The sequence below is a fragment of the Lutra lutra genome, chromosome 5 (genome assembly GCF_902655055.1).
Source record: "Lutra lutra chromosome 5, mLutLut1.2, whole genome shotgun sequence".
Lineage (NCBI taxonomy): Eukaryota > Metazoa > Chordata > Mammalia > Carnivora > Mustelidae > Lutra > Lutra lutra.
This window is the reverse complement of record NC_062282.1, coordinates 77,334,041-77,351,610: the sequence shown is the minus strand read 5'-3', so window position 1 is coordinate 77,351,610 and position 17,570 is coordinate 77,334,041. Positions and strand designations below refer to the sequence as shown.

Here is a 17,570-nt window from a genome sequence, read left to right as displayed (position 1 = left end):
TCCCAGCAGCATAAGCTCTAAACCACTGTATTCCAATGGGTGCAGAATGTCTCTGAAGAGGGAAGAATGAGGAGGTCAAGGGGCAAGAAGGTTTTCAGATAAGTAGTAAGATAAAGCAAGGACAAAAGGACACAAAAGATCTGAATAGTTATTTTTCCAAAGATAAACAAAGAGCCAATAAGCACGTGAAAAGAAGCTCAACACCAACAATCATCAGAGAAATGCAAACCAAAATCACACAACGTGATAGGGACTCTTTCCTATAACCAAAAAGGCAGACAACAGGGGCACCTGAGTGGCGCAGTGGGTAAAGCCTCTGCCTTTAGCTCAGGTCATGATCTCAGCGTCCTGGGATCCAGCCCCGCATCAGGCTCTCTGCTTGGCAGGGAGCCTGCTTCCCCCTCTCTCTGCCTGCCTCTTTGCCTACTTGTGATCTCTCTCCAGAGATCAAATAAATAAATAACATCTTGGGAAAAAAAAAAAAAAAGCAGACAATATTAAGTGTTTGAAAGAGGGGAAAAACTGGAACCCTTGTGTATTATAAAACGATGTAGCTGCTCTGGAATACAATTTGACAGTTCCTGAAAGGGTTAAATGTAGAACTTCCATATAGCCCATCAATTCCACTCTAAGCATATACTCAAAAGAAATGAAAACCTATGTTCACACAAAAAACCTGTGTACAAATGTTCATAGTGGTACTTTTCATAATAGCTCAGAATGGAAACAACCTACATGTCCATCAGAACGGATAAACAAAATGTAGTATATCCATACAATGTAATATTATTTGGCAATACAAAATAATAAGTTAATGATACGTGCTATAGCATGGATGAAGCTTTAAAACAGTATGCTGAAGTAAAAGGTCAAAGGCGGCCAAATACTGTATGATTCCATTTATAAGACAGGTACACAACAGGTAATTCTACAGAGATGAGACAGTAAGTAGATTAATGGTTACCATTACCATCTGGTCTCTCTGAGCAGAGGGAGAATACAGTTATTGCTAATATTGCTAATATGTACAACATTTCTTTTTGGAACAACCAGAGTGAAATTTGATAGTGGAAATGGTTGCACAACCTTGAGAATATACTAAAAACTTTTTAATTGTACACCTTAAAAGGGTGAATTTTAGAGCATGTGAGTTATATAGTAACATCAATAAAGATGTTGTTTAAAAAAAAAAAAGAGAAAAACAACAGAAGGTAAAGAATAACCCTTCTTGGCTTCTTTTAGCCTACCCAGGCTATCAGGTTGGAATATTGGCAACTGTTAAGGCCTCACAATGCAACAAAAATGAGGGAAGCTAAGCAGTTCAAGAGGGGGCACAAACCCATTCTGGCTTCAAGTCCCATACCTCCAATGACAGGTTACCTTTAGAACTGAACAGGACAATATTTGCTCACCACTGCGTGGACGGCTTTTTCTGAGCCTGTAACAGTCAAGGCAGACCCCAAATCCACATTTGCGACAAACCCAGTGGATGTTGAAGAGAGTTGTTTCACATACATCACACATCTCCCGTACACCACGCACTGCTCGCTTCCATGCCACTTTCTCTGGTGGAAAGAGGAAGAGGAATATTGTTGGTGTTGATCATTGTGAATAACAGCAAAAGACCCCAGATCCACTGACTGCTACTCGAACTGTTTTGTCCAGCAATAAAACTCAAAGATGTAAAAAGTTACTGTTTCTATAAATGTTAAGAGAAAGAAAACATGCTACTGCTAATATTTCTGAACAAGTGTCAACGAAAATAAATGCCACATGTTTTTACTTAAGATAATGTAAAAATTTCAATTTGGGGGAGTTTGAAGTAAGAGGATTCTTCACTTGGAATGTAGGGAAATTTTTCATAGGAGAATTTTCCTTGGGTATAATATCTCACAGACATGAAATATCAAAAATATCTGAACAATGGTGGGGTTTAGGTGTGAAACATGGTACCCAGTAGCACTTCATCTATTCACAAACCATGTATCACTTACTATTACAAACTGGTTCAAAGCAAACTGAAAATATTCAGGGTGACCCAAACCCAGACAGGGATCAAGGAAGGAATGAGGTCTGCTGGATACAGTCAGGGCCTCAGCTACTCTACAAAGAAAAGTCTTATCAGTCTTAGCTCATCCACAGAAAATGCCACCTGCCACTCCTACCACTCCTCCTTTAAGCAACAAAAAGTAAAGTTCTTAAGCAGGAGTGCTGGGAAAACAAGCAAGAGGGTATCTTACGGTGTGGCTCCACCATCATCATTGCCTCCTTCTCGGACATCACAAGCTGGCAGAACTGGTCCCCAACATTAGCCAGGATGTATTTTGAGGTCTCTAGGTCTATCCCTTCTGCTAGGGAGGAAGAGGGAATCCACAGGTTCATGGCATCAGGGTCACTTTGCTGGGGACTCAGAAATCCCTCCACACGGAGCACCCCCTTCCGAGTGAAGATCAACCTGAGATAGGAAGGAAGATAATCAAATACATGGTAAACAGCAGCAGCCATGCAAACTGATACACACCTAAAACCCTAGGAGCTAGAAACATTAGGTAGGACTTAAGAGCAGTCAGCATGCAGTAAGTATTTTCACCCTGGAGGGCATCTGGCTGGCTCCGCTGGAAGGGCATCCAACTCTTTACCTTGGGGTTGCAAGTTCAATGCCCAAACTGGATGCAGACATGCTTAAAGAAAAAAAAAAAAAATTTTCCACTCTATTTGATCAACACAGTATGCATTCTCTTCACTAGCAGAAAGACCTGTGAACACTTAACTATGTCTGTGTTCTTTAAAAAACTGATCTCAGGGGCGCCTGGGTGGCTCAGTGGGTTAAAGCCTCTGCCTTCGGCTCGGGTCATGATCCCAGGGTCCTGGGATCGAGCCCCACATCCCGCTCTCTGCTCTGCAGGAAGCCTGCTTCCTCTCTCTCTCTCTCTCTGCCTGCCTCTCTGCCTACCTGTGATCTCTATCTGTCATAAACAAATAAAATCTTCAAAAAACAAAAACAAAAACAACTGATCTCAGGGGTGCCTGGGTGGCTCAGTCATGAAGCGTCTGCCTTCGGCTCAGGTCATGATCCCAGGGTTCTGGGATCGAGCCCTGCATCGGGCTCCCTGCTCAGTGGGAAGCCTGCTTCTCCCTCCCCTACTCCCCTTGCTTGTGTTCCTTCCTTCACTGTCAAATAAATAAAATCTTAAAAAGAGAAATAAATAAGTTCATAAAGCAGGGTACTTTAAAAAATAAAACAAAATAAAAATAAAAAGCTGTCCTCAGGGGCACCTAGGTGGCTCAGTGGGTTAAAGCCTCTGCTTTCGGCTCAGGTCGTGATCTCAGGGTCCTAGGATGGAGCCTCACATCGGGCTCTCTGCTCAGCGGGGAGCCTGCTTCCCCCTTTCTCTCTGCCTGCCTTTCTACCTACTTGTGATCTCTGTCAAATAAATAAATAAATAAAATCTAAAAAAAAAAAAAAAAAAAAAAAAAAAAAAAAAAAAAAAAAGCTGTCCTCAGGGGACGCCTGGGTGGCTCAGTCAGTCAAGCGTCTGCCTTCAGCGCAGGTCTTGACTGGGATCCAGTCCCTCATCAGGCTCCTTGCTCAGCTCGGAAACTGCTTCTCCCTCTGCCTACTGCTCTCTCGGCTTGTGCTCACTCTTGCTCTGACTCACTCTCTCTGACAAATAAGTAAATAAAACATTAAAAAAAAAAAAAAAAGCTGTCCTCATAAATGCCCTGCAATTTCTCTATCTGCCTGTTTGACAGGTGCACCCACACCACTGACCATGACCGGAGGAAAACAGCCACGCTCACTGTCACACTTGAAATTCATGTCTACCTAAGTCAGGTGAGCCCTTCATGTTGCCTCCCAGTCACAACAGTTTCCTGGTGCACACTCTCCTAGATGCCTGTTTCATATCCTCACCTTTCTTTTCTAACCTCTAGTATAATTTCTCCCATAAGGATCTTGCTATGTATTCCACTGAGAAAATACAAAGAACCAGAAGAGATGTTCCCGTAAGTTCCCCCCACCATACTACCAGGCCTTCCTGCAACTGTGCTCATGTTCCTCCATCTGACCTGCTGCTGCTAGGAATGGACCTCCCAGCCAAGACTCATCTCTCCACCTATGCTCTACAACCTACCCTCTTGCATAGGCATCAGTTCACATACTCTCCTGTCTACATCATCTCGTTTACTCCCTACTGAATCACTCTGGTATTTATAAACTTGCTATCTCAAAAAAATCCTCTCAATCCCACAACCTCCTCTATCTATCTGTTTGTAAGAGCAACATTTCTTTAGAGTTGTCTAAACTGTCAACAGTTCCTCTTCCCTTTTATTTACTCTTCATCCGCTCCTATCAGGCTTCCCTCCACCACAACATACCAAAACTGTTTTTGACAAGGTCATTTGCCCCCTTAAATCCAGTGGTCATTTTCAGTCCTTATCTGACCTGACTCAATCCCCATTATTTACCACAGTTCCATTATTCCTTCCTGGAAATATTTTCTTCACTTGCCTTCCAGGACATCTTACTGGCTATTCTTTCTGAACCTCCTTTACCAGCTCCTCATCTTTCTAGTCTCTCAATATTGCAGAACTCCAGGATTGGTCCTAGGAATGTTTCTCTTTTCTAACTACACCTGGACTCCTCAAGCAGATACACAGCCTTTTTTTTTTTAAAGAGTTTTTTAAAAATTAATTAATTAATTAATTAATTAGTTTGTTTGTTTGACAGAGCACAAGCAGGAGGACTGGAAGAGGGAGAAGGTGGCTCCCCACACCAAGCAGGGAGCCCGATGCGGGGCTCGATCCCAGGACCTTGGGATCATGACCTGAGCTGAAGGCAGATGCTTAACCAACTGAGCTACTCAGGTGCCCAGACATACAGCTTTAAATACCCGGTGACATTAAAATTTTTAACCTCTTGCCTGGACTTTCCCCCTCAATTCAGGAGTTAAGTTTCCAGCTGCCCTCTCAACATCCTCATCTAGAAATCTAACAGGCTTCTCAGGGGCGCCTGGGTGGCTCAGTGGGTTGGAGTCTCTGCCTTCGGCTCAGGTCATGATCCCAGGGTCCTGGGATCGAGCCCCACATCGGGCTCTCTGCTCAGCAGGAAGCCTGCTTCCTCCTCTCTCTCTGCCTGCTTCTCTGTTATCTCCGTCTGTCAAATAAATAAATAAAATCTTAAAAAAAAAAAAAAAGAAATCTAACAGGCTTCTCAAATTTAAAAAGCCCAAATTAAAGTTCTCATTTTCTTCCCCAAACCTGCTTTTCCCTGAGAAATCTCCTTATCAGTAAATGGCAATCCCACACTTCCAGTTTTTAGGTCAAAAGCTGTAGAAACATCTTTGACTTCATTCCTTCTTTCATACTCCTCATCTAACCCATCAGAAAATCATATGAGGTCTCCCTTTAAAATATATCCTTCTGGGGCGCCTGGGTGGCTCAGTGGGTTAAGCCTCTGCCTTCGGCTCAGGTCATGGTCTCAGAGTCCTGGGATCGAGCCCCGCATTGGGCTCTCTGCTCAGCAGGGAGCCTGCTTCCCTCCCTCTCTCTGCCTATTTCTATGCCTACTTGTGATCTCTCTCTGTCTCTGTGTCAAATAAATAAATCTTTAAAAAAAAAAAAAAATATATATATATATATATATATATAAAAAATATATTCTTTCTTTTTTGGGGGGGGGGATTTTATTTATTTATTTTACAAACAGAGAGAGCAAAAGCAGGGGGGAGCAGCAGGCAGAGGGAGAGGAAGAACCGACTGAGTCACCCAGGGACCCACTCAAGATATATCCTTAATCCAACCAGACTCACCACTTCCATCAGCAGGCCACCATCACTTCTCACCTAGATAATTCCAACAACCTCCTTACTTATCCATGTTTCTGCCTCTGCCTCAATATAATCTATTCTCAAGAAGGCAATTACAGTAATCCTTTAAAACATTCCCCAGTGTTACTCATCAGCTCAAAACCTTCAGTGACTTCTCTTTCAACACAAAAGCCAAGGCCCTTAGAGTATTCTTTTAAAATATGGGCAGATGGGGCGCCTGGGTCGCTCAGTTGTTAAGTGTCTGCCTTCAGCTCAGGTCAAGTCCCTGATCAGGCTCCCTGCTCAGCAGGAAGCCTGCTTCTCCCTTCCCCACGCCCTTCCTTGTGTTCCGTCTCTTGCTGTCACTCTCTCTGTCAAATAAATAAATAAAATCTTAAAAAAAGAAAAAGAAAATATGGACCCATTGTTAACTCTATGACCTCAAATCTATCCTTCCCCCACTCTTATCTTTTCGCCACCCTAGCTCCACAAGCATATTCCAGCCTTGGGACAGTTGCTCTTGCGCCTTCTACCTGGAATACTTGTCTCCCAGGAAAATGTGCAAACTACTCCTTCGCCTCCTCAAGGTCTTTACTCAAATCTCAGTTTCTAAAATCATCCTATTTAAACTACAGTTTCTCTTAACCTCCCCTTACTTCAATCCTCTTCTGTCTTTATTTTTCTCATAGTTACTATCAGCTAACATGCCTTACAATTAATTAATTAATTATTAATTATTGTTATTATTAAATAAATATTTAATCTGCCTCCTCAGCAACCTCCTAAGGTCTGGATCTTTATGGTTTTATATGCTGTTTAACCCTCAGTGCCCACAACAATGTCTGACACATAGTTAAGTGCTCAGTAAATATTTGCTGAGTGAATCCATACTATGTGGATAAATCATTTGGATTTATTTTACAAATGAAGAATTCCTGAAAGGTCATTTAGTTGAAATTCTTCTGCCTTTGGCTTAGGTCATCATCACAGGGTCCTGGGATAGAGGCCTGCGTGGGGCTCCCTGCTCAGCGGGGAGTCTGCTTCTCCCACCCCCACACCCCCTGCTTGTGTTCCCTCTCTCGCTGTTTCTGTCAAATAAATAAATAAAATCTTCAGAAGAAATTAGAAGAAGAATTTCTAAGTTTATCAAGCAGAAGAAAAGTGACTAAAAGCATTTGTTCGGTTTAAGAGCAGGGGACAGTCCCAGGATTTGTCAGTTATCTCTATTTCAAGGACAATTCCCATTATCTCCTAATCTTCCTTCTTCCTCTCTCAGAGAGTCAAGTTACTTTATTTATTTATTTTTTTAAGATTTAATTTATTTATTTGACAGAGAGAGGAATCACAAGTAGGAAGAGAGAGGGGGAAGCAGGCTCCCTGCTGTGCAGAGAGCCCGATGCAGGGCTCGATCCCATGACCCTGAGATCATGACCAGATCGAAAGGCAGAGGCTTAACCCACTGAGCCACCCAGGCACCCCTCAAGTTACTTCAGTACCAAAAAGGAATAAGTGGTCAGGCACATATACACCACAACATGCATCCTTCTGCTTATACCACTGGTTTCAAATGGAACCGAAGTTAGGAATAATGTAACAAAGCTCAGGGGCCTTTTTCTTTTAAAAAAAGAAAAAGAAAACATGGACCCATTGTTAACTCTATGACCTCAAATCTATCTTTTCCCCCACTCTATCTTTTCTCCACAAGCATATTCCAGCCTTGGGACAGTTGCTGGGGTTTCTCTTAAACTGTTCAGACTGTTCAGCTTCAATTCCCTTGGGACAAAGCCACCAGTCACTTCACAATCCAAGCACCTGAGTGGCTCCTATGGCAGAGCAAAGACCCCAGAGCCAAGGGGTTAAGGAAAACAAAGAAAAGATGTGAGATTCAGAGAAAGAGTGGGAAATGGAAACGGGGAAGGAGAAGAACCGGTTTGGGTACCTCCGGAAGTGAAAGAAGCGGCAGGCCACAGTGGAATCATCTTGCTCCTGTTCTTTAAACTTCCGATACCGCTCCAGGCGGCACTCCCGACACTTGTGCAGGTGAGGGGCTACATTAATGCAGGACCCATCCTGCAGGAAGGGCTCTCCAGACTGTTTCAGCTTCTTCACCTTGCTCACATCTTTCAGCACTGATTGGCCAACTGTGGAAAGGGAAGGGGGAGAAACAGCTGGTCATGATTGGTATTAATGAGACCCAATAACATGATCCTCCTGGTGCTGCATTCTTGTCCTGACCTGGCTCATTCTTCCTTGCCGTGGCTTGGCTTGTGCCTACCAGACCCATCCTTGACAGAAAGGGAGGGAGCAAAGAGGCTTAACTGGAAGCTAAGGACCATGGAGAGAATTCGTGAGCAGTGTCCCATTGAGAGGAAATAGCTCTGGCACCGGTGAGAAAAACCCAAGAAAGCAGAAAATAGCCACCTGCCTTTAGCCTCTAGGGATACAACTATTCTACTAACAACAACTCTTGTACCCCCATTAGGATACCAATTCCTAATGATAACAGTTACTTTTCACCATTCGACTTTCTTAGATACTTGCCCGTACATAATTCTGGACCATAACCTCACAGCATCCGAGTTAATGGCTTTTGGAAGAGGTGTTAAAACCTTATATGTGGGGACGCCTGGGTGGCTCAGTTGGTTAAGCAGCTGCCTTCGGCTCAGGTCATGACCCCAGCGTCCTGGGATTGAGTCCCACATCGGGCTCCTTGCTTGGCGGGGAGCCTGCTTCTCCCTCTGCCTCTGCCTGCCATTCTGTCTGCCTATGCTCGCTCTCTCTCACTCTCTCTCTGACAAATAAATAAAAAAATCTTTAAAAAAAAAAAAAAAAAACCTTATATGTGTAACAGAGAGAAGCAAATTTGAGGGGTGATTCTTTTTGCTAAAGTAATTCTATGAAAGGCTGTACTCAGTATCTCCTCTAAATTAAAGAGGATGGGCCAAAGAGAAGAAAGAGATGAGAAAAACACCAGGAAAGAGCTCCTGAGCAAAAGGAGTCTCAAGGGTCCTCTTCTGTGGGATTATCATTACACAGGTAGGTATCCCTCTTTAGTAACGCTGCTGGGTTAGATGCAATCCTGCCCTGAACCATAAGGTTGGATGAGGGGCCTCTACTGGGCCCTTCTGGCTATTTTATTCCACGTGATTATAGAACTTCCCATCAAAGGAAGGGCTTCTGCTGCCCAGGAGCACAATAGGCGGGCATTCGAGGCCAGTGCCAGAGCCAAGGCAATGGATAACCCCAGCAAGATCACCTTTCAGGGGGGCGGTCCGCGGTCGGCCCTTTGGGGCCTGCTTCCCTTTGCCTTTGCCCAGCAATAGCTCAGCACTTCGCTCCCCATTGGGGCCCAACTTCCCCATTAGGTGCTCTGGAATCCCCTTCATGCCCGTCTTGGCCTGCAGCTGCTCCTCAGAATCGCTCAAATCTGACAGGTCACTGTTGGTACTGGAGTCCGAGTCCTGTCTGCAAGCCAAGCTTCGCTCATCCAGTGAGAACCTTTTCACAGCTTCAAAAGGAGCTTTGTTCTCCTGTGAAAAATCTGCTGGGGAGGACAGAAAGCTGCCTGAGTGCCTGCCAAAGACGTTACTAAAGGTTTTGAGGAGGGGATTGTCCTGCTGCCCAGGCCCCACAGTTGGCCTCTCCTCTGTGGGGCTGGAGGAGAGAGTAGGCATCTCAATGGGCTGGGTGAGGCTGCTGGTGGGCGAGCTGGAGCGGCCATTCCCCATGGCAGAGAGGCTTGGACCTCCAGTGGTAAGAGCTGAGCCCAGAACACCGGACACCAGTTTAGAGGAGTCAGTTGTGATGAAGAGGGTTTTCTTCTTTGCTAAGGATGCTGAATCTGCAGAGGAGTGAGCCTCGGGCCAGCTGGCTGCGGCTTTAGAGGTGACCGTGGTAGCAGAGGAAGAGCTACCTGATGCCTGAGATGCAAAGCTGCTGAAAGGGCTATGTTCAACTTTTTCCACAAATGCAAGGAAAGGGTTAGAGGGCTCTTCTCGGGATAGTTTAGGGGGCTGTAAAAATAGATTTTCATGACTCTCTGGGGTGCGGGGATTTAGGAGGCTCCGTGGGAAGGCGGGCGTGAGGGTGGGCATGGACTCTGTAGGCATCTTCCGATCCACAGAGCTGCCAGCCTTAGAGCCTGATTTAGTGTCTGCTCCAAGAGTAGATCTGCCTTTACACAGGCTCTCAAGGCTTTGTTTGAATGAGTCTCGACTGGAGGAATCATCAGCCAAACTCTCTGAAACGGTAGTGAAGTAGTTACTGGTGGGTAAGGTTTGGGACATGCACTGAAAAAACAAGTTTTTGGAGAGATCAGAGTCTTTCTGAGACTCTGGTGCAGAGCTACAGCCAAAAGAGAAGCCCAACGGTTTGTTTTCTGTGGCTAGAACCCCATTGGACTGGCTCCTTCCACTTCCAAAAGTCAAAGGTTGTGATGAACTTGGGAGAGATGCTCCAAATCCAGAAGAGGCCAGAACGGTATTTCTTGAATTCTGAAAAGAAGATAGCCAGAGTTAGTGATGCTGCTTTCTCTTGACAACCCTGTTACCTCTTTTCTGGACTTAGGCAAATGTTTCTTGTGGGTCCAATCAACTTTTCTCTCCTACAATTCCACGAAAACTGCTCTTAAAACTACATCTCACCAGCATTAAGGAAGAAACCTGCCACAGACCACATAAAGGGCATCTTTAACACAAGAGAGCTCTTAGAGATAGCAGGATGTTCATCCTACCACTCCCTTGGTTGTTAGCCAACTGGCTGTCATAGCACCAGGAGGCTGTGTAGGCTTCTTAGTTTCTATCTGGCAATGAAAACTCTACCAGGAGCAGGAGAAAAGGGTTCCTGAACAGACAGAGCTTTTACTATGAAATGAATTTAGGGGCCCTGTAATATTAATCCACTTCAATGACCTCAGCTATTGTCAAAGTTTTGATTTATTTAAAAGTTTTTGATTCATTTAAACTACCTGCCCATCTTACAAAAATGACTTCCATCCCATGACAAGCCCACTGCACATTAAGGAAAAAATTCTCTTTATTAGTCTGAAACTCCCCAAGATGGATTGTTTTAGAATCTGGCCATTTATTTATGAGTCCAAATCAACCTAAAATTTGAATATCTGTTTCAATTAAAGTTAGACCTAAAGACATTAAGTTATAGAAAGCACACTCATGGGGAGCCTCTGTGGCTCAGTCGGTTAGCCATCCCACTCTTGATCTTGGCTCAGGTCTTGATCTCAGGGTTGTGAGTTCAAGCCCTGTACTGGGCTCCATGCCGGGCATGGAGCCTACATTAAAAACTTAAAAAAAAAAAAAAAAAAAAGGAAGAAAAAAACCACACTCATCACTGAACCCTTTTGTTATCATTAGGATCTAACAAGCCTCCAAACAGAAGAACTACAGATACTCATACACCCACCAAACATTAAGTACTCAGCCTAACAAACTGAAGAATGAAAAACACTCCTTTTTTTCACCTTGAAAATCTTAACTTCTGCATGTGAATAAAAGGTGTGTGTGTAAAGAAGGGCAGGATCCCTTTCATATACACATCCAGGTCTGAACACTTAAAATCAACTTTCAGGTAAGAGAGAATGCTATCTCTAGACATTCATTTTAAAATATTGGTAACAAAAATTATTCCGGGACTGCTTAATGGGTATCAGGCTTGCTTCTGGGATGATGAAAATTTTTGGAACTAGAAAGTACTATCAGTTGCACAACACTGTAGATGTACTAAATACCACGTATTATAACACTTTAAATAGCTAAAATGGTAATTTTTTTTAAAGATTTTATTTATTTATTTGACAGAGAGAGAGATCACAAGTAGGCAGAGAGGCAGGCAGAGAGAGAGGAGGAAGCAGGCTCCCCGCTGAGCAGAGAGCCTGATGCAGGGCTTGATCCCAGGACCCTGAGATCATGACCCGATCTGAAGGCAGAGACTTAACCCACTGAGCCACCCAGGCACCCCTAAAATGGTAAATTTAATGGTTACTTTTCCACAACTCAAAAAATTATTCCAGATAAAGGAAATGGCTATTGTCCAAAAGGGGGGTGTTGTTTACTTAAGGTATTCTTTAAATATGCAAGAGAGTCTAGGTTAGGACTTTGAGGGTGGCACAGACACATTAGAACCATGCAGGCTACCTGTGGCTTGCCTCCAGTTGACATCTGCTACAGAGTCTGCTTCATGGCATTTCTGAGTTAAAAACCTGAAGTTTGTTTGTTGATTTATTTAAAGGTAAACTTGACACCCAACGTGTGGCTCGGAGATCAAGACTCGCTCTACTGACTGAGCCAGACAGGCGCCCCATTATTCTTTTTCCTTTCCTTCCCACCAGTCAACAACTACTGACTTAAATGTCCTCCCAATAAAAAAGAATAGAAAGACACACCCCTAATGACCGGCTTTTGTTTCTTAATCTTTTTCTTTTTTTTAGACTTTATTTATTTACCTCATAGAGAGAAAGTGAGAAAGAGAGAGCGCACAAGTGTGGGGAGGGCAGAGGGGAAGGGAGAAGCAGACTCTTGGGTAAGCAGGGAGCAGGATGCAGGCCCTGATTCCAGGACCCCAGAATCATGACCTGAGCCAAAGGCAGACACTTAACCGACTGAGCCACCCACCCTGGCTGTAATTTCATTAGCAGAATTTGGCCAGGAGCCTTGACACCTGCATGACTCCAACAATCCAGCATGGGTAGCTCAGGTTTCACTACTAAAATTACTCTTTAAAAATAAATATACAGGGAGCGCCTGGGTGGCTCAGTGGGTTGAGGCCTCTGCCTTCGGCTCAGGTCATGATCCCAGGGTCCTGGGATCAAACCTCACACTGGGCTCCGTACTCAGCAAATAATCTGCTTCCCCTCTGCCCCTCCCCACACTCAGGCACTCTCTCTCTGAAATAAATTAATCTAAAAAATAAAAATTAAAAAGAAGTGCTGCATGACATTAAAAAAAAAAACTTTTAAAAGCACTAAAGTGTTGGGGCACCGGGGTGGCTCAGTCAGTTAGGCATCTGCCTTTGGCTCAGGTCATGATTCCAGGGTCCTGGGATCGAGTCCTGTTTTGGCCTCCCTGCTCAGTGGGGAGACCCTGTTTCTCTCTCTCCCTTTGCTAATCCCCCTACTTGTGCTCTCTCACTCACTCTTCCTCTCTCAAATAAATAAAATCTTAAAAAAAAAAATGCACTGGGGCACCTGGGTGGCTCAGTGGGTTAAAGCCTCTGCCTTCGGCTCAGGTCGTGATCCCAGGGTCCCGGGATCGAGCCCTGCATCAGGCTCTCTGCTCAGCAGGGAGCCTGCTTCCCCCGTCTTTCTCTCTGCCTGCCTCTCTGCCTACTTGTGATCTCTGTCAAACAAACAAACAAACAAACAAATAAATAAATAAATAAATACACATGAATGAAAAATAATTTGGATGGCCTTTCACTTTCCCTCAAATGATTAAATTTTACATCCTTTTCTTGTAAGAAAGTTATGACAAAGTGATTTCAACTTAATTTTTAGGGCAAGAAGTTTCCTGGGGGCTGTGTCCCTATTTTAGATTTGACTTCACAGTGGAAATTTCCATTTCTGTACTTTTAAATCAGATCCCAGGATAATACTTAGGCTGACACATTACCAAAATCACTGATACAGTCACAGAAACTTCTCCAACCTGTTTGGAAAATGCCCTTTGACTCTAAATTTCCTCTATTCAGCTTTGCTACCCCAAGAATAACAGCATTCAGTGTGTCTCCTCTTGCAGCATATAAAATGTGGTCTACTTTGTAATCCCCCTTTACATCTATATTGCCTTTGACATGAACTGGAGTTTAATTAATTTGAGCAATATGATGACCTACACACCGTGGAAATCCACATAAGATCCTCACCTAGTTATCTTGGGAATGCTGGTCAATAGAGGACAAACCATGAATAGTGTGAAATTTCCATTTTATAGGCCTTCTCCTCTTCTGCCTGGACCTTTCACCTCCCTCCCCATCCCTGAACACTAAGGATTCACAAACTGCATCTTTCAGGAGAGGAAGGAGTCAGGTGAAATATATGCCATGTTTTACTGGGCACTGTTATACCTAAAATGATTCCATCTTAAGATGTGAGCTCCTTCAAACAGGGATTTCAATTCTTTGTTTATAATATACAGTACTTAGCACACAGTAGTTTCCTATACGTAATTAAAAAAATCATTTAGTATTTTGTCTTTGTATTTCATATTCCAACTTGAGGAAACAGCCAGTCTCAAAAAAAAAAAAAAAATGACTAGCATCATGTAAGAAATGATTTTGATGTGTTTCAAATTTGATTGGGTAGCCAACTTGATGCTAACTTGTATTTAACAGAAGTTCCATTTCAGGAAGGAACATGTATACCGGAAAAAGAACATAGTAAGTTGGATACTACTGTGATTAATTCCATCAAATTTTCCAGGTAAGGCTTAAAAAGAGTAAGTTAGAAAGAAAAAAGAAACTTTTATGGCCATATCAACTCATGGAAAGAAGCCTAGTCTCAAAGGAAAATATCACAGAAAATGATGAACTAAAAACAGGGGATGGTAATAGTCATTTTCACATAGCCTTAATTATAGTGTTCACTGTTACCAACACTATAATTCATTAACCTTGCCTCTCATAGGCCTGGTAGAGGCTCAACCACTATGTGAACTAAATAGATAATTGAATTAAAAGGATTCCCCACCAGATCTATTTGAGCATCTCATTAAATTGGGTTTTATAATCAGTTTTTGATTAGTGCAATTGTTCAGGTGACTTTTAAGAGCTAATAAAGTTATTAAAATATACACATTTGCCCAACGAGCAGTAAAGGACTATTCAGAGTACAATTTAAGCAAACCTCAGAAATGCTCCTTCCCTGGGGCATTTTAATGCTATTTAATGTGTTAACATTAAAGTAGGGTAAGAAAATGAACCCAAATCTTGCAAATCTGCCCCTGAAACAACTCACCTCTCCTGGGGCCTGTAACCGGCCGCCTTTCTGTTTGTCCGGCCCAGTCCCTGCTGCAAGGCCAGTGTCTGAGATCCTCACCGTGGTTGGGGTGGAGCTGGCGGTAGTGACCACAGCTGCTGAAGCCACAATGCCCTGGCCAACTTGTTCCAGTGTTTTTCCTGCCTCTTTGTTTTCGGCTCCACCCACCTCTGGGGCCAAAGGTGTTTGACCTGTGGCTGGAGAATATGGAGTGAAAGGTACAGGTGTGTCCCCACCTACAGGCTCATCCTGTACCACCAGAGTCCTGCCGTTTTCTTTGGTGTAAGTGGCAAAGCGAATGTTGCGGTTAATCTGGGGGACAAATGTAGTCGGTGGCTGCTTGGCTCTCTGATCCAGCCCTGGCTCTCCACTGGCATTCCCTCCTTTCCAGGGCCCTCGGCTCGCCTCACCTCCATCGCTCCCATTACTGTCTACTTCACCCCTGTCTCCTTTTAATTTCTTTGATGCAGGGTCACACCCAGAGTCCGAAGCACTTTTTCTCCTCCGGCCATCTTTCCCCTCTATGCTCTCTCTCTTCTTCTTTCCTTTGGAAGATTTTACTGCTTTTAACGTACCCCCCTACAAAACAAAATTCAAAAAAGATTTATTATAAGGAACCTTCCATCCTGTGAAAACCATAAACCATTAGCTCTTTCCCATCTCTAGAAGCAGACAATCAAAGCAGGCAGATTGCCCCGTTCCAACGCCAGCTCTAAGATATCCCCTTAGTCAGAAAGCTCCAATCTTCCTATGACTCAATTTACACATGTATTCAAGATAATGGTTAGGAGAGATTAACTCACTTGGCGAACTTTCCCTTAAATAAAAGTCTTCCTCAAATGGACTTTTTTTGAGGGTTTAAAGATTTGTGGAATTTAGTTTACAAAAGAAGACCATTAGTGCTAGGATGGGAGCTCATTTGCCCCTTGATGTAAAAAGAAATCTGCTTTATTTTGTATTTTTATCCTTGTTTGACTGAAACTGGCATTTCAAGTACTGAAATATAAAATCTCCTCTATCCAGAAGTCACTAAAAAAACTGGTGACAACTTAAAAATAGGAAGACCAACATTTGTGTCTGTGACCAAAGGAAAAGTGTGTCCAACATAGGCAGGTTTGGATTGCTCTTGTGGGCACCATAAATATACAATCTCCAGAACTTATTTCAAAAGTATTAGACAAAGGAAAGCAAAATAGGCGGGCTACCACAGACCAAACAGCCAAACCCCTTAGCTCTTCCAATAATTTCAGCCTGTCTTATGAAATCTAACTTGTGCCTTAATTGAGAGGCCAAGCAACCTTGAAAAATAGAAGATTAGAAGACACAATTCCTGTCTCTAAATAAACTCCTCCCCTGGCAAGAACAAGGGGAAGGTGGCTTAGAACACTCAAGCAATCTTTGTGCTGCAAGGACTTTTATCTAGAACATTATTAGAATAGTATCCTACTATGAAGGAATGCTTTTTTTTTTTTAAGCTTCATTCAGGTAACTTTCGGATAGTTTTACTCCGGTAACACGTGTTGGAGTGGCAATAAGCTAGTGAGACACAGTTATTTAGCCATTAATGTTCACCAACTTCATTAAACTAATCTTGGTGTACTTGAGTATTTATAGCTTCTTTGTACAGATCTGTATTTTTGTTGTAGCATTATAGCTTTGACAGCTGCAACTTCCTCAAATTTTCTATTTCTTGCCAGTTCTAGTTTTTCTATTCTTTTTTTTTTCCCTGCTGCCTTCATTTCCATCTTTTCTCCCTTAATTTTCTTCTACAGTTCTTAACCAAGCTCAAGATTTACTTCTGTTTACCCCATACTTTTGGCAATCTACTCCTGAAAACCACAGATCTCACCTCTTATCCATCCAGCCAAGTTGCTAATCTCGGCTCACTGCAACCTCCCTGAGCACTAACTTGTATGTATATCCTACTTCCGGTGAGCTAATCACATGTGAGTAGATAGCATAAGATATGGAGACCAGTACTCTCTAGATATATCGGACCAGTGGAACAGTGTGTGGCATATAAAAGGTACTTAATGAATGAAAGAAATAAGAAAGGGAATAAAAATGGGCCCAACACCCATTAAAGTAAAAGATATTTTTCGTCATGTAAACAGTCAAGAGACATATCCTAGTTGTAGCAATATAATACATACTAAAGAGCTATTAAATTTAACCATGATTCTTCTTTTCCTAACTTGATTCTGTTTTATCAAGTCAAGAATTACTGGATAAAGATGAGAACCAGACACTTAGCAGGAGTGGCCAAGACGACAATATTACAGAACTGCTAAGAGACTATGAGGAACATGTGGCTAGATGGCTATCTTGTTAATGTCTTAATGAAAAGAAATTCACATGGCATTCCTTGATTGGTTTAGGCACAGGTTTATTATGTATCTTTTTTTGGGTTATGATAATTCTGAATGAACCAAGAGTTGGCCTGAATCACAGGAGTAATCCACTGTGTGCTGAGCACTGAACTAGCTAGGCACCTGTTTGATTTATTTCTTCTTGGGATACAAAATTTCAGACTTCTTGGAGCTCACCACCGCTTAATGGAAAGAAAAAGGATGCAACTTCTCCATTTCTTATTAGGCAGGTTATAGATATTACTACTGCTTATTACAGCTTTAACTGTCTACTGTATCTTTCAAATATACCAAATATATCTGTCCTGAATGAATAGTTAGGCTGTAGAATCCTAAAATGGTTAGGCAACACAGCCATGATTAAAAGGGTTTGCTCCAACTACACTTCTTCTTGAGACTATATTCCCT

The 17,570-nt window shown here is 42.9% G+C and overlaps 1 protein-coding gene across 2 annotated transcripts in view; it reads right to left on the bottom strand.

The window, feature by feature from the left end:
* KDM3B (lysine demethylase 3B) overlaps nt 1-17,570 on the bottom strand; it is a 71,117-nt gene that overhangs the window by 26,363 nt on the left and 27,184 nt on the right. The window contains exons 7-11 of one of the 2 annotated variants that reach the window (XM_047731205.1): nt 14,773-15,372; nt 9,064-10,300; nt 7,747-7,948; nt 2,241-2,455; nt 1,413-1,565 (exon numbers count right to left, since the gene is read on the bottom strand). In XM_047731205.1, the coding sequence (XP_047587161.1) occupies nt 1,413-1,565; nt 2,241-2,455; nt 7,747-7,948; nt 9,064-10,300; nt 14,773-15,372 (2,407 nt within the window). The remainder of the gene's footprint in view (nt 1-1,412; nt 1,566-2,240; nt 2,456-7,746; nt 7,949-9,063; nt 10,301-14,772; nt 15,373-17,570) is intronic. The other variant, XM_047731206.1, reaches the window with a different exon arrangement.